The following is a 25867-nucleotide window of genomic DNA, read 5'->3' as shown; positions in this document are numbered from 1 at the left end:
GCAACAATTGGGACTATCACATTGTTTAGATCAACTGGATGAACATGATAAAGCTAAAATGGCCCTAACACCCTCTAAAGAGTGAGACAGAGGAAGACAAAGAGAGCAACAGCACTCAAGTCTGGAAATGGAAGGGAACAAGACTCTTGAACTGATCTGAATCAGTGTCATCACACAGCTAAGGGTGGCAAAGTTATTATTCCCATGCAACTGCATTTTTTTCCATGCAATCACATTTCCATCTAATCTGCTCAGAGTGCTGTTCTATTAGAAAGGAAATCACAACATGCAGGTAAGGCAGAATGGTTCCCCAAATGATCTGAGATTTTAGAAACCTATATTCAGAAGTCATCTTTTTTTTAATGTTTACATATGATGGCCTAGGTACTTCAATTCATGGAACACCCTGTCAAACTCTGCTGCATCACCCTTTTAGGGTAATTTCAGGTTTCACCTCTTTGTTTTACTCCAAGTCACAGCGTTCCCAAATCATCCCTTTCTATACGCTCACTCAGCTACCCCCGTCTGCATTCCAAAACACATCTCCCTATAAAAGCAGTATCATTTAAAAAAAGAATCAGCTTCAGATTTCTCTTTTAAGTCATGAAGCAGCTAAATCTGGACATTTTAAGATAAGCCTTTACTGCATAGTGGCTCCTGACTCGCTTAATTTTAGCTGCTACCCTGCTTGTTCCCCATTTCCTCTTAAGCTCAGGTATGTTTCTAATAAAGGCTAGTCAGCCTAGATGTTCTACAGGTTAGATTTCAGAAGACACTTTGGCTTATGCTGGTAACACGTCCACTTTTCAGTGAGAGTACAAGCTATGAGAGATGGCTCTCCCTAAGTGCCCTCCCACAAATTCCCACACATTTCAAAAATAAATACATTTTCTCCTTATTCACTGGAAAGGCATCAGAGGCGACATTCCTTCAGCACTCAGAACATGTGAGATGACTGCAGAACTCCTAGTAACACAACAGAGTGACCAAAAAACTGTAAATACTTGCACAGGATTTCACCCTTTGACTGTGTACCACTTTTCTAGGCTAAAACAGACACTGTCCAAATGGTTATTATCCTTGTTATTTATATAGTAAAGATTTGGTTGGCTCACCAGAGCCCACTGAAGTCTGAAATAGACTTCTCCTGGTGATGGCTGACATGAAAAGAAGACGTTTGGAGAATGCCTATCTCTGCGGTCAGCCACAAAAAAGGAGTTCTACGGGACCCTGGAGCTGACAGAAGCCAGGACAAACCTCTCGGAAGCAGTGTCTTGCTTGTTCTTGCTTGTTCTTGCTTGTTGGAAAACATTCATCAGTACCAGAGGTTGGCATGATCCTAAGACTTGTTGCTATCAGAGTGAAGTATGAAATGCACATCTTCCCAAGTCCCAAAGGCTGACAGAGTTTATCTGGAGACTAACAGACTTAAGAAAGCTTTGAAAATGCTGGTCCTTTCAGACAGACCAATTTGAATGTCTGTGTATAGTGCCTAGCTGCTATAGTTCTGGGTCACACAGTTATTAAAAATGCAGCTACAGTTGTGTTTTCTTTTGCTAAAGAAGGAAAGAAGGTAGTGACCTTATTTAGAAGAGCTGTGTTTCGGTGGGTACTCTTAACATACTCTTTGCAGAAGGAGCTTCAAATATATTTTTTTAATAAGTGATGCTGTATGAAATCCTAAAATAGCTTTTCAGAGGATTGTGTGATAAAGCAATTACAGAAACCTCTAAAAAACTAGACACCATTCTAATCCATCTATCAAACTGCCAAAAGTTCCTGTTTTAAGCCAGGTAAAATAACTACGAAGTACGGGAAGTGAATCTTTATCCAGACTATTCTAATAAATATATTTTTAAAAAAGTCACTGTGTAGACTTACTGAAAACAGCTGGAGTTGCTTGTCTGTTAACACCCAGAGTCCCCAGGGTACATGAGAACAGGTAGGCTTTAAACTTCCCTGAAAGGCAGGGGAAGGAAGAATAGCGGTAAGGACTTTGAGACACAGCACAAATCAGAACTGCTGCCAAGCTGTCTGATTTTATTCTTAATATTTTTTCATTCACTAGGCCTCCCTGTGGGATGACCATGGATAATAAGCTTCTTGCTAAATAGAAGTCCTGACAAACAATGAATTCATAGCGTGACCCAACAGAGAATCATCTTAATATTTAAATCAAGGAAAAGAATCCCCCAAATGAGCTAAAGTACATGGGCAGTAACAGGGCAATCTTTTTTTATAATATGTTATACAGTTGTCAGTTACTCTTCTGCTATCTAGTTAATAACAAAGAAGTCTTATACTAAGGCTATGTATTGTGCCTACAAGAAGTGTAGTGTAGGACTCTGAGTCTCACAGCTGAGTCACTGCAATGTCCCTAAGCTACTTTACCGTTAGCTGTGTTTCCCAGAATCTCCTCTACCACATACTCCCAGGAGCTTGGATTAAGGAGCTTCAAATTTGTCTTTTATGGTTGCTGTGACAAGAGATTTCTCTTCTGGCTGCCTATGGGACTTTCAGAACCCGTTCAGGCTTCTCTATGTGAAAAGGCTAGATACTGGGGGAAAGAATCTCCCTTTAATATTAAACTAACTGTTTTTTACAGGCAGAAAATGCAAAATGATTGTTTTGGTTATACAAAAGAACATTTTTTTTTCTTAGATACGTTGCTTAATATGAGTTTAATTAGAATCTGTATCATCCAATTTCTTAAAGTCTATATTCCTCTAAGCACATACTATGACGTCATGAGAACGTGGACAGGACCTATCACAGAACATTATGTTAAAACATAATAATTTTAAAAGAAACAAGTTATTCAGTAGCAAATAAGATTATCTGTTCATTTTTCTTATGGTCAGCTAAAGAGAGAACGCCTGATAATAAAGTATGGAATTCTCTGACAGCTTTTAGCATCCAGCAGATTGGAAGGGATTATTATTAAGGACGTGACCATTCCCTTATCTCAAACCACAGGCATTTACACTTCTCCTTCTTGTCTTTATTTATTTATTTATTTATTTTTCTGTGGGGAGTTATCTTTCCTTTTGTTCAGAAACTGTACAAGGCAATGCAGTACCAAGTTCAAATTAAAAGGTCTGCTAGAAAGAAGTTCATTGTTTGGCACCCGATTAAAATTGCGGAAACTGATAAGGACAGTAAGTGAAATGCATGTTTTCAGCAGGACAGAGGGCTTTTATCAAGGCAGTGCTAAATCTAAGGCTCTACTTTTGGCTTTCTCTCAGTCATATACTCCACACTACACCTGTACCTCAGCCTTGTCTCATATGGAGGAACTTCATCCTTCATTCGGTGAGCCTATACATTGTGAAAAATCTAAGTGACCTACAAAAAGTAAGAATAAAAAGGCATCTGCAGTAGTCTTTAGACTGTCAGTCAGGAGAAAATATCTAGGACATTAGGCTGATACATTCAGATCAGGAATTGGACCTTCAACACACCTCTAAATTCTCAAAGACAAATGCAGACTCTCTTTCCCTCTCCTTTCCTTTCACTTTCTGGTGCTCTCCTGAAAGGCTCACACACTAGAGAGAATGGAAAAAGATGGCTATAATCATTCCAATGATTATTTCCTGACAGAAGTGATCTGAAGAATGCATTACTATCTTTATAATCTTTATCATCTCGGGATCACACAGAATGGATGCATGAAGAGAAAACAATAAATGTTAGAAGACACTTCTCCTGGATGAGAGAATCAGCACCATGAAGTGACCAGATCAAATAATTCAAGATATGTGGCTCATCCACAGTGATGACCTATACCTATTACTGAGCAGTCATATGTAAAACAGTGAAGGTCCCAGACCTCCATAATTCATGCTTTATCTTGCTTTCCCTGTCTTATAGAGATCATCAAAGAGATAAGACATTCCTAATGAGAAGGCAGTCTTTCAGTCACAAGATACATTGTTTTCTGCCATTCAGGTATGTAACTGATCAAAAGGATGCAATTTTTGGAATCAAAACAAAAAAGGCAACAAATACAGATGGCTGTCATGATAGGTAACCCAAGGAAACTACGTTCACGGGGAAGATCACGAGCGCAATCAATTTCTGTAAACTTCAAGAAAAAAAATTATGAGTATCAAAAAAGAGCATATTTAGAAGTAATCTTTCCAGCTGGAATATATCTTCTGTATAAATCTCTCATCTCTGAAGTCAAATCTGTCTTAGAAATTCTGTGACCTGGAAGACAGAGCCTTAGAGATAATGATCTGTTCCATCACAGAGTGGTGGATCATAATTCCCAGTTACTTCACCCTGCTTCACCAAAATACAAAGCTTACCTCTTTTGCACAGTAGTTCCCTGACAGATTTTCCGTGTTGGAGAGAAGCTATTATATAGATAGATAGATAGATATAACTACGTATATAGTTTATATATGTACAGTTGTATGTGTGTGTGTGTATATACATGAATATATATACACAGTATATAGTGTATATACGTGTACATAGAGAGAGAGAGAGAGAGAGAGAGAGAGTTTTATAGCATACATCACTTTTAACTGATTCTTATTAAACTATGTGTGCCAGTATATAATGATGGTCAGTGATCCAGAGCTATGAATCTAGATTGCCATCAACTCTGTTAGTCATAACATTACAGGATTAAGAGATATGTAACACTTTTACTTACAATTCGTAGAAAACACAGACTAGCAGACCGAACATAGGCCACTCATGTTTTTCCTGAAAAAGTCCCAGATTACTTTGCATGCATTGTTTCTTCCAGTTCAACAAGAAATGCATGCACAGGACCACATACATATGCTTGAACAGAAATATTAATGTAATTTGGTCAGACATAAGTAAATCCAATCTCTGACTACAGCTACACAACTTTACTAAAACGTGTCACGTGCTCTGATGTGTACAACATTCCCAGACCAGAAGGAAACTGATTTAGGCTACTTTCACTGAGCTAACTGCTCTTACAGAGCCCTAAACATTATGGCAAGTAATTATGGAATAATATCCAAGAGTCTTGTGCTACAAACTAATCACACAAATGGTTCCCAACTAGCAAAAGCACTTCTGAAAGGTTACCAAATATCATATGCTCTCAATGGACAGACATTTTCAGAAAGCCAGTGCTGACATATTCTGCATGAGAAAGCAAACTATTATTAGGATGACAGTGGTAAACACAAGTTTATTTGGCTGGTGATTAATTTAATTTGTGTATTAACCTGAAAAAACAGACATAAAATGTGTTCAAAGACTAATCTTGGCATATTAAAGCACTTTGATTCTTATCATGAAAATTTATTAGACTTTTGACAATATAAATTCAGTCTTCTGCTGATGCTTTAATTGAGCAGGCTAGTGAATTGTACATCAGTGGAAAACATCTGATGTATCTTCTATACCTGATTTTGAGATAGATGACTCACTGTTCAAAAAAATTAGAGTCAGAAATTTAAATAAATGCATATACCATAATGCTAAAACTGACTGTGTTATTCCATTTACAAGTTTCTAGTGGGGATTTGAAGCTATTATCAGCCAGCTGCCTTAATCTGCCAATAGTTTAAAAGTGGTAAGTGGTAAGTGGTATTACCATTTTATCTCCCTCCTTCTCTCTCCATCTCTTTCGTCCTACCCTCCTGCCCTTTCCCCTGCTCCTTGCTCTTTGCAGTTTTTTGCCTTTGGCATATAGTACCCTAATGATAATCTGTTAAAAAAAGAGTGCTATGCTGTTCTCTTATCTCATATCTGTTTCCTCATGGAGTCTTCAAGAGTTACTATAGTAGCCACAAGAATTAATACTGACTGAAATACTGTAAAAAACATAAAGTAGATATAGCCGTAATATACTGGCAATTAAAAAGTTCTTCTGCATGATCCTCGTTGACAAAGTACCTCTCTTTCTACCTGCTACTAAAAATTGGATGCACTACTTGGTGTATTGAAAATTTTATTGCTAAAAATGGTCAGGAAACGGTGGCACTAAAGCAAACAGAAGCACTAATATGTAGTCAGGAATACGGCCAGGAGCAACAGATCTACCACAGACCACCCAACAATAGCAATAACTTGTAAAAGCACAAAAGGAAGGCCATACAATCTGTGAGTAAAGAAGGATCTTTACTTTCCAGCTCACCAGGAGCTTGCCTTTGGATCACTCTCAGTCTCCCCAGTCAGGTTCATTAGATATGAAATCTTTCAGGCAGGCAGCTAGATGAGTGCAACTGTACCTGGAAGGAGGAAAGGAAGGTCTGGTATTCATACTACAAAAAAAGGAAAATTAGACAGCTGCATCTAGGTGGTAAGTATGGCCTGGATTTGGGAAAAACTTTATTTAGATGGAGATAGTGAATTGATGGAAATTTGGTCAAACAAGAGAGTAGGGAATTTTTTATAGAAAAACGTATAAAATGCAGTACTGAGGAACGTGAGGTAGATATCTAACTAAATAGATATTCAGAAAGGGAGAGAAGCAACTACACGAGAAGGAAAAAAAGGAAGAGCTCTCTCAAGAAAACACTTCAGAAGGGCAGAACTTGCTAGTTGCTGTGTTTTTCCTGAGGAGGTTTTTGGCTTTAGAATGCACAGTGCTGTACGACTTGACTTTTTCAGTGTTTCTGTTTGTTCACAACTCTTGAAAGGACAGCCGCAGACTTTTACGCAGCTTTGCTAACACCATTTTTTTCCAAATACAATTAGATCTCAGCAAATCATTTCCTATATGTTGTATATTTAATGATGATAAAGTCAACTGAGAATGATTCGATAAAATACAGTGCTTCTCCTTTACGACACTGTCTTCACCCATATTTAACTCTTTTCAGGACTTCAAATTATGGTGAGAGGAGAACTAAAGGTGGCTAGAGTCACTTTTAACCAATTAGCCAAGTCTCAGCTTCTGCTGAATGTTAGGAAATCCAAGACAAAGACCAGATTTGTCCTCTGGGTTTTCCCAGACCTTTCCTGTTTACTCCAAAACTTTTACTGGTGACAGGAGATTGTTTATGAATAATGTTCTCCTGTTCTCAGTTAGTTTCAACCACTCATTTACACAGGTGTTTTTGTTCAGCTATATATTCCAGAATTCACATTCTAAAACTGATTCTTTCACAGTCACCAATTAAGACAGAAAATTTCAGGCATTATTTCAACGCCCTGCTAATTGCAAATTATAGAATCTTAGAATAATTCATTTTAGGAAGGACCCTCTAGATGTCATCTGGTCCAAAGCAGAGACAATTCTGAAGACAGATCAGATTGCTCTGGTCATATTCTGTTAAATTTTGACTGTCTCTCATGATGTAGATCCCCCCACTTCTCAGATCAACCATCACCTCTGGGGAAAAATCATCAGTGACTGTGCTGCAAGGCACCATCACTGGCCTAGTAAGCTTGTGAGTTTGCCTAGTAAAGCCAATGAGAAAAAAAAAATCTGATATTTCCTTTTTAATCATTTTAGATTTCCTCTCATAAATGAAAACAGGTTGTTTTTGCCACCATCAGGCTTAGAATAGAGTAGAACCCTGCACTAGGCAGAGTACAAACACATAATAAGAAATGAGTTTAACGGGAGCCTTTATTTATGGGCTACAAAAATACAGCAAATGTATTTGTACTTGCCATAAGTGGCTGGAAGAACTAAGGTTAAAAAAGCCTCTTCTTTGCATAAAGAAGCTGACGGAGTTCTGTACGTCCACTTAATCCCAAGTGTTTAGTTTCTAATGAAATTAAAACATGAGGACTTTTGCCAATTAACTGTCTTGAAATAAATGCTTATGCATGACTATTTGCTTAAATATCAGTCACTGTCATATGAACATAAATCAACATCACAACAGCAGCTAAGCCTACTTATTTCATAATGTAATATGCATGTAACGCATTTTTTCTTAAATTCAATATACTGCTAAGGTCTATTATTGCCAACTCTCTCACAGGCAAAGTATTCCAAGTATTTACTATGTCCTATAAATCTAAACACAAAAATTCACAGAGCATCCATGCTTTTAATAACTGCTGGTTAAATAGCTTATCACCAAAACCTTCTTAATTCCTTTAGGTGCTTTTCCCATGCAATAAGAGATCTCCATAGCTTCCTTTCTTCTTAAGCTATTTAGTTAACATACAATTTTGGTATACATTATTACATAACAGATTTGAAATGTGTTAACTTCTCTATCTCCTACACAAAGTATATAAAAAACTGAATACATTATTCCTGGACTACATCATAGCAATAAACATAAAAGGATTTCCCTGATCTTATGTGTAAGTATACCTTTTAATGTAAGCCAGAATATTCTTAATTTTGTTTTATGAAATGGGTCTTCATTGCTACAGAACGACTAACATTTTTCTCAGTGTAAGCTAAGCAATATATACTTTGATTTTCACATTTTAAATTCACCTTATGCTGGGTTAAAATTCAACTAGAAATCCATTAAATCAATTAAAATCCCCCAAATATATTCTGGATGAATTTCCAATGTGCTTAAGTATTCCTGAAAATCTTTCAGAGTTAGTCAGATTATTTAAATAGTAATGATATATTCAGTTCAGGTGGTATTACACAAACAGTGCCATTTCACACTATAATAAATAATAAAAATGTTGATACGATAATATTACAGTCCTTTGGTATCTGCCTACTAAAGCTAGCCAACCTGAGTGAAAAATAGTTTTACATCTCAGACAGCAAATTGGTTACAAGATTTATGCAAAATGTTAACAGATATCAGTCAGAAGCAATCAACAGTGGAAAGCCTTGGATATTAGGATGCAGGATACTAGGACGTGGATATTAACTCGCATTTCAACCAGTTTGTAAATGACCTAGAACAGATACCTATCCGAATAAAGGCCGTGTTTGTTTGAGCCCACCAAATCTCTCACTGAACAAGTAAGCCATCCTGTCAATCTGATTTACAATGATCTCCAGAATGGTAGGAGAGACTGAACACAGAAATCTATAACATCTTCTTTCATGCCTTCCTTGTAGCTGAGACAAAATAAGCCAATGACTAATTCAGCCTTGGCATCGTCAGCAGTATTTCTACCACTATAAGCAAATGTGATACTTTGTCAGGGAAAAAAAAAAGGCACTGAACATGCACGTTCAATGAACTGGGAGATCCTTACAGATGAGCTCCTATATAGGCATATAAACTTTCCTGTTAAGTACCTAGATTTTTGTTAAATGTTGGGAAGCATAGCATTTTGCCACTCTGCACAGTGCAATCACAATACTTTGCACAATTGCAACATTAATTTTAACACCTTCACTGTTTTTTTTTTTAAAACAATTACCTTTCATTAAAAACAGAAAAAAACCTTGTGCTCAGTACCTCAGCCAGTATCCTATCCTATGTCAGTTTTGCTGGTTTGTTCTTCAATACCTCAATAGTTTTCTGAGGATTTTTTATCCTTCCACATCCCTAATGATTCATTCTCTAAAATGCTTACAGCTACTGAGTTCTCTTCTTGCATTTTAGCTCCATCTGCGTGTCCTGGGTAAGCAATTAAATGCAATTTTTGAATCTTCCTCCCTATTGCTTTACCATTTTTTGCAACGAATGCTTTTCAGCAATATCTGCAACTCAGACATAAATTAACCTAAGTTTCTAAACAACTCCTTTGAAGGCATTATTAGAACCTACATTATTATGGCCAGATTCCATGTGATCTATTTAAGGTATGCCCAAAAAAGAGTGAGCGTAGGAGTAGTTTACTCCTTTGCATCCCAGCATAAGTACCATATATAAATAGTGTGCTTTCAGAAAATACAGGTGCTGCTCTGAGCTGCTCTGCACTAGCACTGGCAGAGGCATTATCTTCTCTAAAAGATGAAACTGGGGCAAAGAAGGGCCAGGGTAGCAACCACACATACAGAAGGAACTGAGCAGGAGCATACTGCACCTTTTTCCTTTAAAAACAGCAGTGAAAGAATCCTTGTAGTATTGTGCAGGAAAAATAGTTCAAGGGCCTTCCATAAGGCTGCTCTGAATTTGTATCAAGCAGGATGAGGCTGACAAACACTGCTGAAGTTTTGAATCTGCAGCTGGGGGACTGCTAAAACTGCTGCCAACGCTTCTGAAGCTGATTAACAACTCTGTGAATCACAGAGCTATATAAATACGTTGCCCAAAGCTTAGCATATTCCATATTATCAGTATATATGATGATGGTCCTGTTTCCTGGCAACTGGAAACATACAACGCTTTGATATACACATATATTATAGCTGTCCTAACTAGGAAAAAAGTTTCCTGTGGAAAAAATACTTTTTCCCTTTTTAGCTCATACTGATAAGCACACTATACAACTTTTAATCACTGAGCCTTACCCTCTGCACTATTCTATATGAGGATATCTCCACTACTGCAAAGATGAATGATCATGCCTGTAGCTGGTCACTGCTCACCATCCCTCAGACAGCAATAATCAGCAATAATCTTTATCAGTTCCCTTCAGTTATCCCACGCAACCCATTTATAAAACATTGTGAAAAAAAGATTTCAGTATATCTGAAAGTGAAAGCTAATGGAGATTCTCATTTAACACAATCAAAACATCTGATAGTCACCTTGCAGCAGAGAGGCTCTCCAAAATGGAACCACGGTAGTATCTCGTTTTCATTTACCTACTGTCTAATATGCCAGAGTTTTTTTGGAGAGCCAACATTAACCTCTCTAGTTACAACAACAATGCCATTCCTAAGGCCACTGAGACTTACTGCAGTTTGTGGAAACAGTCTCAAACAGTATAAATTTGTGCAGCTCTTTTCAATGGCAACATGGCACTTGAAATCTGGCCGTCAGATAACGAAGTCCACTTCTTCGTAACTCCCCACTACATTTTTTCAAGATACAAATTCACCTTTTCTAATTGAGTCTTGTATTCGATTATATTTTCTAAATTTGGGTAAGCAGAATTGATACAAGTACTACAGCTGCTAGAAAAGAGCAATTTCAAATATGAGAAAGGAAAGACGGCTGAATAGCTAATAGAGATAGTCAGATTACTGGGGCACCCAATATGATATCAAAATCCTAGCACGGTCTACATCTCTTCTCCCTTCCTTCTTCTTTTTCATTTTTGAAAAGAAGCTAACATTTCAAAAAACATGTATGAATGCTGTTATTGACGATAAACCTAATACACAAGAATATCAACAAACTAAAAGATGGGATTGCCTTACTATTTGTCCCTATTTCCTTTAATCATGTCTGCCCATGGGGTGGAGGAAAGCAGACACAGCACAGACAGATAACTCAATTACTTCCCGATTTGAATGCAGCTGTATCTGAACTTCAACATTCTATTGTCTGCCTGTTTAAAAACTTGAAGTCTCTTTTGTTCCCTTGTTTAGTTCTAGTGTCCACTGTTTTGTAGACTGCTTCTTCTATAAGCTAATAAAGTCAAAGGATTTGTAGAAAAGTGCTATCCTAAATGTCTTGCAAACATTACAGCAACTATATATAAGAAAATTCCTTCAAGATTTTTATGAAAATAATAAACAACCAACCTCTGTATGACTTGTCATTTTGCACGGCTTTATTTCATACAAATTAGTGCTAATACATAGAATTTGGTTTGAAACAAAACTTTTAATTTATTTTGCTATCTAAACAGACATTGCACAGAATGTTTAAGTAAAATAGTTCATGTCAGAAACGACAGTGTAGTCAGGAGTGTTCCAGCTATGATCCAATGCTTAGTATAAGATAAGTATAGAAGAATTTTAATCCAGTTTTGAATAACCTCATCCCTATCCACATCAACCCAGTAGATTTTGGGGTTATCTAATACATACGAAATATCTCTGGCTTCAGGGGACAGTGCAGTGTCTTCTCTTCCCTGTCCACACCCACTTTGCAGGCTACTGCATCACTGTAGTACTCATACATCATTCAAGGATCCCAGCTGCTAGGATGACTTTCCAACAGCCAAAAACTGGTTTTACAACAGATCCGCATCAACAATAAAAGTCAAAGCTGCCCCAACAGTATATAGAACATAGCTCTCAGTTCTGAAGTGCATCAATATATCACTAAAGCATCAATTACACACTGTAAGCACTCACACCAAGTTTTCCAGTAAAATTACTTATAAATCTATCCCTAAATTCAAGAACAAGTTCCCAAATAGACCTATGCTGAAGCAGAATTTTTACACAGTCTCTGAAGAAGCCTATACGTTTCATTGTAATGTATTTTGTTGCTTAGTAGCTTGCTAAAATACTCAAAGCTGAACTAACACTCTTCATTATTTAAAAAAACATTTCTGAGTTGAGTATTTCTCTATACTGAGCTGGATTTTGCTATAAGACGTCTCTGAAAATATATCAGGTAAAAGTGGGCCAGTGAGTAACTTTTGCTTTCAGAAGACTTTAAAAGAATTCATCTCAGATCCTAGACTATTTCTGTTTTAGCATATTGTGATCTCAGATTATGATCAGATTAGATTGTGATCTCAGTCATATAAGCATAGTGGCCTAATGCAAGCTGCTATGCCAGATTAAATTCTCTACCGGTTTCAAATGAATTAATTCAAATTTGTATAAAAGTACCTTGAACAGAATTGAGACTAAGTATATTAAATTAACGACATGTTGGCATGGTTAAAACACAGCAGTCTGCAAGAACACTTTCAGAAACTATCAAGACTCGCCAGACACAAAGTGTTTAAAAAAAAAAGGGGAGGGGGGCTTCAATAACCAATCACTCCCTTTTTTCTTTTTAGAATACGTGTTAGCAAAGAAAAATGAATAAAATTCCTGAAATAAGAAGCTCCATAATTGGTAAGTATTATCTATAAAAGTGTTGTTTGGTACATTTCATATCACGGATTATCACAACTTAATTTTACAAGTGTTCTTTCAAACTATCATAATCTGTCCATTGACAACTGAAATTTTCTTACAGATTAACATTAATGCATCATGAATCATTACGGCTTAATATGCATGACGTAGCTTCATTTCACACATGTTCTGCATGGGTTGACTGCCATGTATGCCAACACCAAACAGCTGTTAATTCCTTAATTTTTATGCTCCTAGAGTATATTCAAATTACCTAGAGGCTTGAAAAGGAAAAAAAGGGAAGTACTTTAAAGTAGATTTATTGGAAAATAAAATAAAAATACACCAGGAAATACAGTTTTGTAAATTCATGTAATCAACAATATAAATTTTACTATTCAGAAGAAGGCTTGATATGCAAAGGAACTGCAGACTGCTCTCATTAAATGGCACATAAACAAGAAAAACACTTGTCATCATTTTTCTAATGAAAAATGATTTTAAAATCCCTCCAAATTAAACTCAAGTTTTATGCTATAAAATATTTCTGCAGGTCACCTGCAAGGCATAGTATGTTCACACTACATCTAAATTCTTTAAATCGGGTATTTTGCAGAGAAACTGAATCTCCATGAAAACATCACTATGCAGATTCTCACATCCATCTACAGCACTGTATGTCTCATTTTGTGGATCATCTAAATAAACAGCCTTTTAATATAAAGTATTTCACAAGTCTCAACTGTACAGAGGCCAGAATTGCAAACGGAAAGATACTCCAAGATTAATGCATAACGAGACAGTTGTTGCCAGCCTTTGCCAACTCCCACCTTATGGTCTGTCAGGTGCCAGCCAAGGTTCTCAGACCCAGAACAGCAGTAGAGCCACAGGTTAGGCTGGAAGAGTGTTGACTAAAAACTGTGAACTTTAACCAATTCCTCATCTGGTCAAATGGAGTTGTTGAAATTATTTTCACAGACGTTAGAACAGATCTATAGCTTTGGGCTTGATCTTACTGAAACCAACAGGAGCCTGAATGTCTCTAACAAATTGTGTATTGTTCTTAGCTTTAGCAAGCTGAAACAGTCCCAGGCTGAAAATTACAATTACCAAAACTGTTACGAATAATAACAGTAGTAACAGTTTTATTATCAATATGTAAATATTTATGTTAGCTATTATATTAAGTATAAAAGGTAGATTAATAATAATAGAAGATAAAATATTATCAAAATCAAGATGTTCTGCCCCTCTGCATAGCATATAGATCATTCTGCACAGTAACACTCCTAATACCAAATACATTATTTCAATTTGTTGCTTACATATTTATAGGAACTAGCCTACAGCTTTAAAATGAACATGAAAAATGATATTTTGAAAAACAACTACCCTCCAATATTTCCATTATTTTTTCCAATGCCCAAATACATGTAAAATACCCAGAAACAAAATGCTAATTGCAAGTCAAATCCTAATTCCAAGGAAGTCAAAGATATAACATTCCCATTGAATTTACTGGTACAACAAATGAATCTAAAATGTAGATTTTACACCACACACAAAACACGTGTGCAGATTTCTGAAAACATACACTCATCGCACTGCAGAGAACCAAGTCTGCATTCCTTGCTCAACCAAAATTCCCTGACTGGAATAACAGCCTTAGATGTTATTTTTGTTCTCATTCTGTTTTACTATGCTAAATCTCCAGATTTTTTTTTCTTTTTACCTAAGATAAATGTGTGAGAGTGCCTGCTCTCCATTCATAGATGTTATCTTCCTCAAATTTCAAATGATTCAACTGAGTGAATGTAGTTATAAATAATTTATCAAAATACATACCAGTTGTTAGGGGAAAAAAAAACCCTGAAGGAAGAATATCTTTCCATCAATAACAAATGCGGAACATTAAAACCTGATTTTTTAAATCCATTTTTAATTGTTTTTATTACCTCCTAATCCAGGTCTAAGACGATTATCATAACCATCCAGAAGTCTGTCTAGAATTCTTGTAAAGATGGTGATGTTATTCTTAGCTTCATCTTCCAGCGAGTCAGCCAGTACTGATCTAAATAGATATTTTATATTTTACAAAGTGCTAGATATGCTTTATATACACTCAGCATGCAGTCATTGCAGGTTAGCCTTGGATATTTAACACACTGCCCTCTAATATGAACGGTATAGTTAGGAGTATACAAATTCACAATTTATGTTTAACATGTTCAGAAACATAAGGGTCTGTGACATACTATTTAAAATTCCCAGTATTAATTTTCCAGTAGCCTCTACTTCTAGTTCACATTGCATCACAGTAAGTGCTACTTCAAGCTCCACTAACACATTCAGTTGTGCAGTTACAAAAGCCTGAAATAGCTTTCCAGGTCTCGATGGTATGTCACTTCTAGACTGATAACCTGAGTTCCCACACACAAAACTGTCTCCTTCCAGCTCTATCCTGTCTGCCCTCACCTCTGTGTACTATTTCTATTTCTCTGCACAAATCCTGTGGATTTGCCTCCACCCAATGGTCATATAAAGTACACGACCAGAGGTACTAACAGGAGGGAAAGCTCCAGCCATCATGCTCAGGGAGTCCTCTGATGTCAGTATTTGGTGGGTGGGAACAATGATGCTGATTAGCAAGCTGCAGGATAGCTGTCGATAGCCTCTGTTTTCAGAATGGTATTTTGGTATAAAAAGCACTATCCAATTTCCGCTAGATGCGGACAAACCCTGTAAAAGTTGGATAAAAAATCGTAAAGTGTCAAGAAGACTCTATAGATCATCAGTTGTTCAAAACTTTCCCAATGAAGAAAGGTATGTAACAGGCTTCACAGGTCCTTTCTCCTTGGAAAATACCAAGGACTGGAACATGAATCTGCTGCCCAGGCAGCTGTGGTGCTGAACAGTCCACCTGGACCTGGATATCCAAACCAAAGGTTTTGTGTACCGGGGACCATTCCCACGCACAAAGCCTACACATGCAAATGTTACTGTGCCGACAATTTTTAAGTATCACGTATGTGAAAAGTATGAGTTTGTCTATCTTATTAATACCATAATATTAATATCAAGGAAGCAAAGCATCATACGCTACCATGCAATATCGTTCATACGTTTTTCAGTCATCTGCTGCTTCTCATAAGAGATGTTTGAGTATTTATCATCTGTAACTGAACGACTGATGAAGGTATTTTGAATGACTGACTATGCCATGAAAACGAGCATGTTTTTGTCCTACTCTAAAACAAAAGCAGGTTCAAGAGACATTTTTTAAAGCAAGCTACAAAACAAATAAAGATAGGATTTTGTGTTGGCTCACAATTCAACAGCATGGAGGAAGTATTTAAATGTAAATCATTGCAGTCTGTGATTTCCATTATACATCCCATAGAATCAACCAAAATCGGATAACTTGGAAAGTAAATACCAAAATGGCATTTGTGATTTTATTTTTCTGTGAGTTTACTACTAATTATGATTACTGGATGTCTTATTTTTTTATTTTTAAATAGTATTCTTGTACTACAAGTCTCTGTCATGTTATAAGCTTCTTTTTTGAGATATAACAGTTTTTGAAGTCGAGATATCACTAAAAAATAGTTCATACGATTATATCATGTTAGGGTCTAATCCTCCAAACTTTACTCAGGCATAAACTCCCTCATAATTACGCATGTAATCCCTTTGACGTCAGTGGGATTACTCACACGAGTAAGGTTTGCAGGATCTGGCCCACTGTGACTCAACTAATATGGCAACATAGTTAGGCATTAAGGGAAACATATTTTCCGTGAATGTTTTGGTCAGTAAGAAATAGGCCAAAATAAATGTAGGCATTTTCAACCACAGGAAACTTGAATGAGGTGACTTAAGACTCTCACCATATTAGGAGAAGACTTAGGGCAGTGAGAACCAAAGTAACAGAACGGACATCACAAACTACAATTAATTGCATGTACAGGGATTATGGGCAACATAAAACTAATTACATGATTAAAATTAATTTCTACCATGTTTTCACTTCAGAAGTGGAGAACTCTAAATAACATATGAAAAGTTGATTAATAAATGAGGCTATTGTCTTATTATATGTGATTGTGAAGTTGTATGCTATCTCCACCTAGAGGTTTAAAAGCTTAAGTATCATTCTGAATGCTGTTACGTTGACCGAAATAAGACCAAAAAAAGGCAAGCCTATATGAAAAGAATGTCAGCATTATTTTAGAGACTGCAATTTGCTACTTGACTTCATGACAATCTATTTGTTCATCTGCATGTAGAAATATACGTGTGGTATAGACTGATAGTGATACAGTGGCTCTAATAAATCTTTAAGATCTTAATTTTACAACAGAGCATTTAAAAGCATAGCTTTTCTTTCAAATGGTGAAATAAAACATCAATTTACAAACTGTTTAAGGACAAGCCATTAGGTTTATATTTTTCCCAATGCCTTCTCCCACTGCGTTTGCTCTGGAACAGCTAGAAGAGATTTTTTTCATCACATTACTATATACTACTACAGCCTCTCACACAAGCTTACCCTAGACAGAACATAACATATATATTTGTACTGAACAACAAAATTAAACATCCTCTCACCTTGTTGGCAGCCCCACCAATAAAACGAGAAGAACCAACTGCATCTCCAAGAGTGCCAGCTTCCTCTTCATCGCTGCTCTGTGCAAAACCTAACGGCGCAAGAAAAACACAAACCCACTCTCAGCTACAGTTACTCTCCGCCAAGCACTGCTTTCAACTTAACCCAGGGAAAAATATGTCACTTTCAACGGAGAAGGGAAACCTCTGGATTTCTGCAGCACTTTTCACTACTAGCAACTTATGGTATCTCCATCTTTCCCAACGATCCTGCTCTGTGCAAGGAGGCAACGTACGATCAAAAGTGGCATGTGAGCAGACGCATCAGATGCTCTCCTTTTCTGCAAGCTGAAAGCCTCAAGACGAAAAAAAAAAGGTGTATATATATATATATATGTATACATATATATATATATAAAGAGCGTGTTTTAACCATTCCTCGTCTCACTACGATGCACCGCAGCCGGGGGGCGGGGGGAATCATGCCATTTGCAGCGGCTCGGCGAGGGGACGGCGGAGCACGCCGACCCCTGCCGCTGCCAAGCGCCGACCACGTTTGACAGCCGCTCGGCAAAACAGCGGCAACAGCCGCCACGGCCGGGGGGCCGGGGGCAGCCGCCGCGGGGCGCCGAGTTGCCGACCGGGGCAGAGCCTCGCCTCGGGCAGCCGCTGCCGGCGGCCGTTGGGGGCCACGCGGCGGCCGTTGGGGGCCGCGCCGCCGCCGGCGGGCAGGGAGCCTACCTGGGAGCCGCGGGAGGCTGGGGCGGGGGGGGAAGGGGGAGGGGGAGAGCGCGGATCCCGAGCGGAGCAGGAGGCGGCTGGCGGCGGCGGCGGAGGGGGAAACGCGGGGCGGCGGGTAGAGCCGGCGGCGGCGAGCGCGGCCGGGACGGAGCGGCTGCCGAGCGGCGGGCGCGCGCGCGCGTGCCTGCCTGGCTGCGCGGGGCGGGGGGGGGGGGGGGGGGGGAAGGGGGAAGGGGCCGCGCGCGCGCGCGCGCGCTCCTGCCTGCCGGGCTGGGCGGGGGGCGGGGGTGCGCGCGTGCCGCGGTGCGCGCGCGGGCGGCGGCTCGGCGGGGATGCCGGGGCTCCGCGGGTGGGGGGGGGGGGTGACCCTGCCAACAGGAGGGGGCTGGTTTGGGTTAAGGAGCCGCGGAAAAGGGGCTAGAGGCGGGCGGCCCGCCAGGAGCCTGAACTTTGCCTGCGCGTGAATGATAAAACAGAGCGAAAAGAGATCCCCCCCCCACCCCGGATGATAAGTCATATTTCCAGCGGCCCTTTTTAACCTTTTAATCACCTCAGGTACGTGCTTGATACGGCATAACCGAAACAAACAGTGACCCTGAGCTTTTTCTTTTTCTTTTTTGCCTGCTCGATGAATAATTGCAAGCACCCAATTCCCACCACCACCCCGACGCTGTGGCATTAATATTCCTTTCCCCACTTGCCCATTGGCACAGTCTAATTGAAATGCAGAGAGAAGAAAAGTCTGTCATTTAAACTGAGCTCAGGATGCAGGCAGCCAGGAAAACAAACCTCTTTTTTTTTTTTTTGCCCAGATTGCACAATTTCTGTTGAATTGTCTTTTAAATCACGTTGCCCTCCTTTCTAATATGCAGTCCTGCTTTGATAGTGTGTTAGCAGCTGGACTGCTGCTAAGATTTATTGCCATTGATTGTAGGTTTTCCAGTGCAAGTGGATCATGACAAGCTTGAGAATTAAACATACAGGTTTAAATTTAGTTTATCCTCATTTTTCACTGTTAACCTGAAAATAATTAAATACTACAAGCAATAACATTGCAGCCTTTTTCCTTTTTCTACACCAATCCCTGTCTATTCCCCTCACCTTTTAAACTGTGAACTGCAGGAAACAGAGCTTTCACTTATCCTCTTAACGTCACAGGCCTACCTGCTTACTGCCTTTCTGAGTGAAGTGTTCAGCTTGCTTCTGAACCGTTACCACTTTTAATACGAGTATGTGAAGTTGTATGCCAAAACGTGAGGGGGGGGGGATCACTTTTTTCAGTTAACTACAGAATCAACTAGGAAATTTGGGGATTCTTTCCGACTTCCCTTCCTGCTCTTTTCCTTTGTTTCCTACTTCCTAATTGCTGCTGCTTGCAGCTGGATACCCTCCTGTGTTCCTTGTCTTCTAGTAGCTTAAGGACTCCGCAGCAAAGCATTATACCCAAAAGAAAGAAGAAAAGCGCTCAGGCTGTCAAAATGATCCCTCGCTTCCAGCTTTGAGCTTTTCTGCATAACTTGCAGTAAGACCTGGAAGAGGGAGGGAACAAGCTGGATGTCTGTGTTATAAAATGACCAGTAAAATAGCTAGCCCAAACTGCACAATAAGGACACAAATGCAAAAATTGGAATCCGAAGAACACTCATTCAGCAGCCATCTGATCCCAGAAACGCCTAAGATACTAGGACCTCGTCTTTCCTTTGCAGCCTTGAAAATGCCCCCTGCTCACAATTCTTCATTGTCTAATCAGTTAAACACCTACAGGCAACCCAAAATCTTCTGTGGATCTGCCTGTAAGTCCCCACATGTTAGGAATAAGAATGGCAAAACCTGACTGTAAGTGACTCTGCAGAATTAACAACTGATACTTAAAGCAGTATCACCCCTCACAGTAAAGAAAACGAGTTTTGACTATCTATCCTAAGATAGGGTGGCTTCACAAACATCAATCTGCAGAAAGAAATTCATTAAAAGTAAAGCCTTAGTAATTTAGCAGAGTGAATTTTTCTCATGGATATTTGTGTCATTCCTTCCCAACAGTAACTTCAATTCACCATGATACCTAAACTAGATTCTAATCTTTGTGTATAAATTGCATCAAAAAATAGAAAAGCACATTTTTAAGGAAAGCAGTCATGGTGGCTTCTTGTTGCTCTGATAGCATAATGCCATTCTTCGAAAACCACGTGGGATAGGTATGTATTTCTGATGAGCCTGTTCTCAAAGGCTTGCCTCAGAAAAATGTGCTGGGTTTTTGGCTCTAATCACAGTTATTTACCTGTGATATTCTTGAGATTTACCATAGCTACATGCATTGAAGTCACGCTTCAGATAAACCATATACCTTGAAGTATCAGAAATTTGAGAATAACTCCGCATTCACATTCTCAATGTGCACAGCCCTATGTGGCATCCCAAATCACAGGGAAGCTGAACATGGGGAAAAATTACCAAAGAAGTGTATGAGAGATCAGAAGCAATGTAATTACTACCACAGAGAAGGTTCTTTATAATAGTCCCCCATGCTTATAACCCACACTGCTGATGAACTGAAAAGCAGTTGAGGATATGTTTGTGGTATTGTTGGTTTTTTATTGTTTTGTTGCGTTACGTGCATGAATGACTCAGGTTTCCCACATCCTAGGTATGTTAGCTACTGTTGGCCAGAAACAGTGCACTTGAGCCTCCTCAGGTGTACAGTCAACAGGGAACTCTCTCTTCTATTCTGTGTTACTATTTGCTGAGAGGTATTGAATGCTATTATTCATTACTGAATTTCAGTTTGCTCCAAGACGTGTGCAGCATCCAACACATCACCCGGGTTGTGAGACTCTCCCGAGTCCTGACGTGCCCTGGAAGGCAGGGAGTTGTGCCACTGATTTGCACGGGAGTTGAATCTGTCCATTAGAAGATAGCAGGTCTATATATGATTGTTTTCAGAGTAGAAGTAAATTGTTTTACTGAAAAGGTTGTATTTCTTTTCTGCTTTATTTGCTGAAATATGTAACTATAATTTAATCCCTATTTAAAAAAAAAATTAAATATCAAAAAAGAACCTTGCAATCCTATTATTCCCTCTTGCCAAGGATCTCAAAGCTTTGCACATGCTGATAAATGATGTTTCACAGGACCTTTGTGAGGTTGGAAAGACTTCCCCTGCGAGGACAAACTGAACAGCAGGAAAGGTAGGTGACATTTCATAAGTACTTCTTCCAGTTTACAGGTAATAGAATCACAGGAGAGGTTAAGCCCAGACCAGTCATTTTCAGGATTGCAAAATACTAAAATGAATGTTTCTTTTAACATTTTGCTTAAAAGAATCATTCAGATGATAAAGTTACTCCATCCTCCAGACAGAAAAAATTGCATGAAAACAATACTTCAGATTTGTACCATTAGGGAGCTGGCAGTAAACATTTTCTGTCATGGGCATAGTCAAGTAATGTCAGCAGTACTTAACAGAGTATGCTGATCTGGGGTGTGTTCTGACAAATACTAGTTCCAGACAAAATTTTTGGCAGTTTCTGGTAGTCATCATGTATTTTGTACTGCTTGAGAATAATCTGTATTCTCATATCTAGGCCAGCAGCACTCTTTGGCTGTAAGAAAAAACAACAGCAATCACTGGGATTCAGTAAAGTGATGCTTTTATATGAAAAATGAAGTGATATGTCAGACTTTTTTCTATGCAGTATAACAACAGCAGACTTTTTTCAGTATGAGGTATGCTTTGTATAAATGTATTCATCTCTGAAAAGGCCATCTGTCAATCACTATGGTATTCACTATTGGAAAGATTATTTTATTTAGCCTTGTAAAATTTATTTTTGTTTTAATTAAATAGTTAGGCATTTATGTATAAAATCAAAAGCTTGAAGTATGATACCAAGATACAGTGGCTCTATAATATAAACAATTGTTGTTCCATTCTTTTTATGTGAATAATGACAAAATAAGAAGTTGAGAAGGGGGGATTAGGTTTTAGCTGGATCGCTTCCCTGGACTGATTCATCACACAGCCACATCAATGCTGATCTGAGCCAAAAAAGAGGGAAGGGCTAGCTCCTTTCAGGAACGGCTCCAAGTTAAGCCACGTTACATTGGCTGTGGAAATAAGATTTCTCTAAGAAAGTAAGATCTTCTTAAGAAATGCTAACTAGGCTCCAGGGGACTCAGGTGTCCAATCCCCCCCACCCCCCACCACCGATGGTCTGCAAAATAGTGCCACAGGTCCCTCAATGAGGTGAAATTATTTTGAAATGCACTGTTCAGCAGGAGATGCTAATATAACAAGCAAGCAAGCAAAATCTTATGGCCTTATGTGCCAGCTGCTGTCGTAGTGCTTGAGCAACTCTCAAGCACTTAGGGTTGAGTCTTTAGGGTATTTCCTCTACCTGTGACACTGCAGTATTAGGAAGAGTTATTGCACTTGTTTTAAAGCTCTAACTATGATACAGACTACAGCTAAGGTACTGACTGAGCACCTATTGAAGTAAATAGTCAGTGCCGGCTTTACTTCAACTGTGCATAACCATCCCTGAGTTACTTTCCTAAATTCACCTAGAAGGTTAGCAGAACAGGAAACTGAAATGAGCTTTTCTGAAAGTCCCAGCTTACATAGTAATCAGTGTTGTTTCCCCCCAGGGTTACACTTCCCCTAAATTTTAACCTTGAAAAACACATTAGGATTTTTAGGATTCTCCATACACACTGACATCTACAGAAAGACTGAGCAGAGACTCTGTCAGGAGTAGGGAGACTTGCATCATCTTCATAGAGTAGCTTTTCCTTTGACAGGACAAACATGATGCAAGCAGCAGAGGGCAATGCAACACACACACCAGCTGGGATATGAAAGCTCAGATAAGTAACATTGGCTCATAACTCTTGGTGTGAGTGAGTAGAAGGGAAGATCTGCTTTTATAAAGAATGTGCAGGCGATTTAACAATAGGTGTCTTCAACTATAGATTTCCTGTTTGCTTTTCACACCTACAGGGAGCTCACATATCACAGCAAACTGAAAGTAACATTACTGCAAAGCATGACCTGTGCTCTGGGTAGAAGAGAAAGAATTCAGAAAACACAAACATATTTTAGATAATTTGAAAAATGTCTTCACATGCGTGTTACTTCTATAAATAGAGTTTATTTTATCTTTCAGCTATTCGCGCAAATATTCCTCGGACTCTGAAGATGTTTTCACATAAAGGAATGCAAATTATTGATGTTTCCTGTTCCAAGTGTCCAGCTTGGGGTAGATAAATCTTTTTTATTAGAGGGATAGAAATATTCAGCATTTCTAAAAATCAGTGTGACAACATGGAACTACTTTGAGGTTCATTTTCTTTGAATATATTTTCAAGTTTAAAGACATAAACGCTCTTCTATTGCTACTATGAGATTGATCTTTAGGGAAAATTTTACAGACATAAGGCCAGTTATGGTCAACCCTGTTCCAGAAAGGACAGACCCTAGGCTTCTGCCACCTTATGTTGCCCACAGAATTTCCGTGTGGTGACTTATGGCCAGTTATTCAAGTAATTGCTGTCTTAGCTTTTGCAAAAGCGTTATCTCCCCTCTTCACTAGCTAATACTGGCCTTCCTCAGTGATGTTCAGTGTATTGACTGATCTGTCAATGAACAGCAGACTTTCCTAGGCTTCAAGGCCTCGGACAGCCTCTGAGAGGATGCACTTCTGCACACCCTTTCCCATCCCTGGATACAGTCTGTAGACAGATGACACAACTGCGCAGTGATACTTCTATGTTTATTTAATTCATTAGTTAAATTCTGCTTTTTGAGAGTCAGTAGCATGAAAGAATACTAAAAGAAAGCAGAAAATTGAATGGAACGTAGTATGACAAACAAAGGGATTACCGAGGGTTGATTTTTCAAGACAAACTGGTTAGAAAGGTATAGTCTTTTTGCTCCAGAGCAACTTGTGCTTATTCACAAAAGCACGATCCAGACCTTAAAACTGGCTGAAAACTGATGAAATTGGCAGTTCTGACAGTGACAGATTTTGAGAAGAAAAAGTTGGTTTTCATATTCCTATTAAGAAGACATTGAAGTTTTGAATTAAAAAATGATACTTTTATGAAGTTCTGATTGAAACAGTCATCCTTGCCCTAATTTCACTGCTGCTTAAATGGATGGCCAGAATGCATTTAGCAATCGGACCAACAAAAGTTCATAATTCAGGAAAGCATTTGTTGCTGATCCAAGATTACCTTCTCTTGGGTGACAAAAAATCTACATTTTAGAAATGATTCTGCCTCCTGGAACTTCAAAGAAATTCTTCCTGCCTGTGACTAATACTAACTCAAATACATGCAAAGGTGTACTTCTGTCACTAACAACAAATAATCCAAAGACAGTTCTAACATGAAATGTCTTGCCTAGATTTAACAAGAACAACAAAAAAACACCTTACTCCATGAGTCAAGACAATGGGGTTTCTTCGTCTATAGAATCTAGATGGTAAAATTCAAGAGAAAGTAAGTGTCGCATAGTTTTATGCTATACTCCATGTTTGTCCAAGAAACAGAACATAAACCACAATTGCTTATGGATGTAGCTCTAGTTTTTGACAGTTTGCTTACATTTTGCAAAAATGTTGAGCTATTTATAAACACATCTGGTTTGAATAATTACCATTATAGTATTTTATACATTTGAAAGAAGGATTTTGCTTTTCTTCACAACTCAGTTGATGTTTTACAGAATGAAAATTAAATGATAGTAAAGATATGTGCGTAAACAAACTGCTAGAACTCAATACCTACTCCATATACTGTAGTTGCCACTTGCTGCACCAAGAAATACATAGGTCAGAAGAAAGCTCCCTAGCTGAGCGACTGAATAACACCCCAGCTCTTGCGGTGCTGGCTGCAGCCAGTTGTGCTGCAGCAGGGTGAGGTACGCAAGTGATGCACAAGTCCAAAATGCTCCTAACACACACACCCCTAAGCTGGCTGTATGAATCCTTTCCCCGCTCTTCCTAGCTTCAGTACAAGAGAGCTTAACCGTACCTGGCCTTTACATGGATGAAGGTTCTCCATTTCTTCTGTATTCACTTTGGTACATGCAGGTGCCAAGCACAACCTGGAGTCAAGCAAAGTCGTCAGACGCGGACAACCATCAGTCCAGCCACATTGCAGCAGTTATGTGCTCTGAGAATGCTCAGGGCTGAAATAAATAAATAAATAGATCACACTTGGTGTAAACAGGCCCAGTCTTCCCCTCTCCTTTCAAGAAATGAATCACCAGTAAGATAGAGATGACTCACTGAAGGGATTCAAAGCATGCTTTCCCTTTCAGGTAGCCTTACAGGCTCCAAAGGAAGAGAAACCTAAGCTACGTGTTAGCATCCATTTCCACAACACTGGGTCAAAAGCACCTGTAAACGCATAGGGATTTTTAAAGGAAAAATAGAGCTGTCCTCATATCTCACTAACATAGCGAAAGAGTGTAAATAGTTGCACATGACAGATAATTAGTTTGCGTCAACACACTATTGTACTTGCTAGCATCTGGATATCAACTGCTTGACACAAGAGAGCAACTGAACAGTTGTTTGCAAAATACTACGCTGCTATTTACAAAGTAAGAACTGTATCACACGAAAGGTATATGCAGCACTCTGGACAGCGCTATTTAAATCTTCTGCATGAAAAGCATACCCAGGGCAAGAATGTATTAAACATCCCCAACACTGTTTG

At 38.7% G+C, this 25867-nt stretch overlaps 1 protein-coding gene across 3 annotated transcripts in view; it reads right to left on the bottom strand.

Moving 5' to 3' along the window:
- Window positions 1–25295, bottom strand: part of GABRA2 (gamma-aminobutyric acid type A receptor subunit alpha2) — a 75501-nt gene extending 50206 nt beyond the window's left edge. Inside the window, exons 1-3 of one of the 3 annotated variants that reach the window (XM_009682015.2) lie at window positions 25178–25295; window positions 17408–17496; window positions 14752–14867 (exon numbers count right to left, since the gene is read on the bottom strand). In XM_009682015.2, the coding sequence (XP_009680310.1) occupies window positions 14752–14867; window positions 17408–17496; window positions 25178–25207 (235 nt within the window). In that variant the 5' untranslated portion in view covers window positions 25208–25295. Of the gene's footprint in view, window positions 1–14751; window positions 14868–17407; window positions 17497–17589; window positions 17774–18145; window positions 18326–25177 lie in introns of those variants that run through there. The other 2 variants (XM_068942996.1, XM_009682016.2) reach the window with 2 other exon arrangements.
- Between the last annotated feature and the right edge of the window lie 572 nt (window positions 25296–25867).

This window comes from Struthio camelus, chromosome 4 (assembly GCF_040807025.1).
Source record: "Struthio camelus isolate bStrCam1 chromosome 4, bStrCam1.hap1, whole genome shotgun sequence".
NCBI classification, from domain to species: Eukaryota; Metazoa; Chordata; class Aves; order Struthioniformes; family Struthionidae; genus Struthio; species Struthio camelus.
Note: the sequence above shows the minus strand (reverse complement) of the source record. Positions and strands in the feature narration are given on the sequence as shown.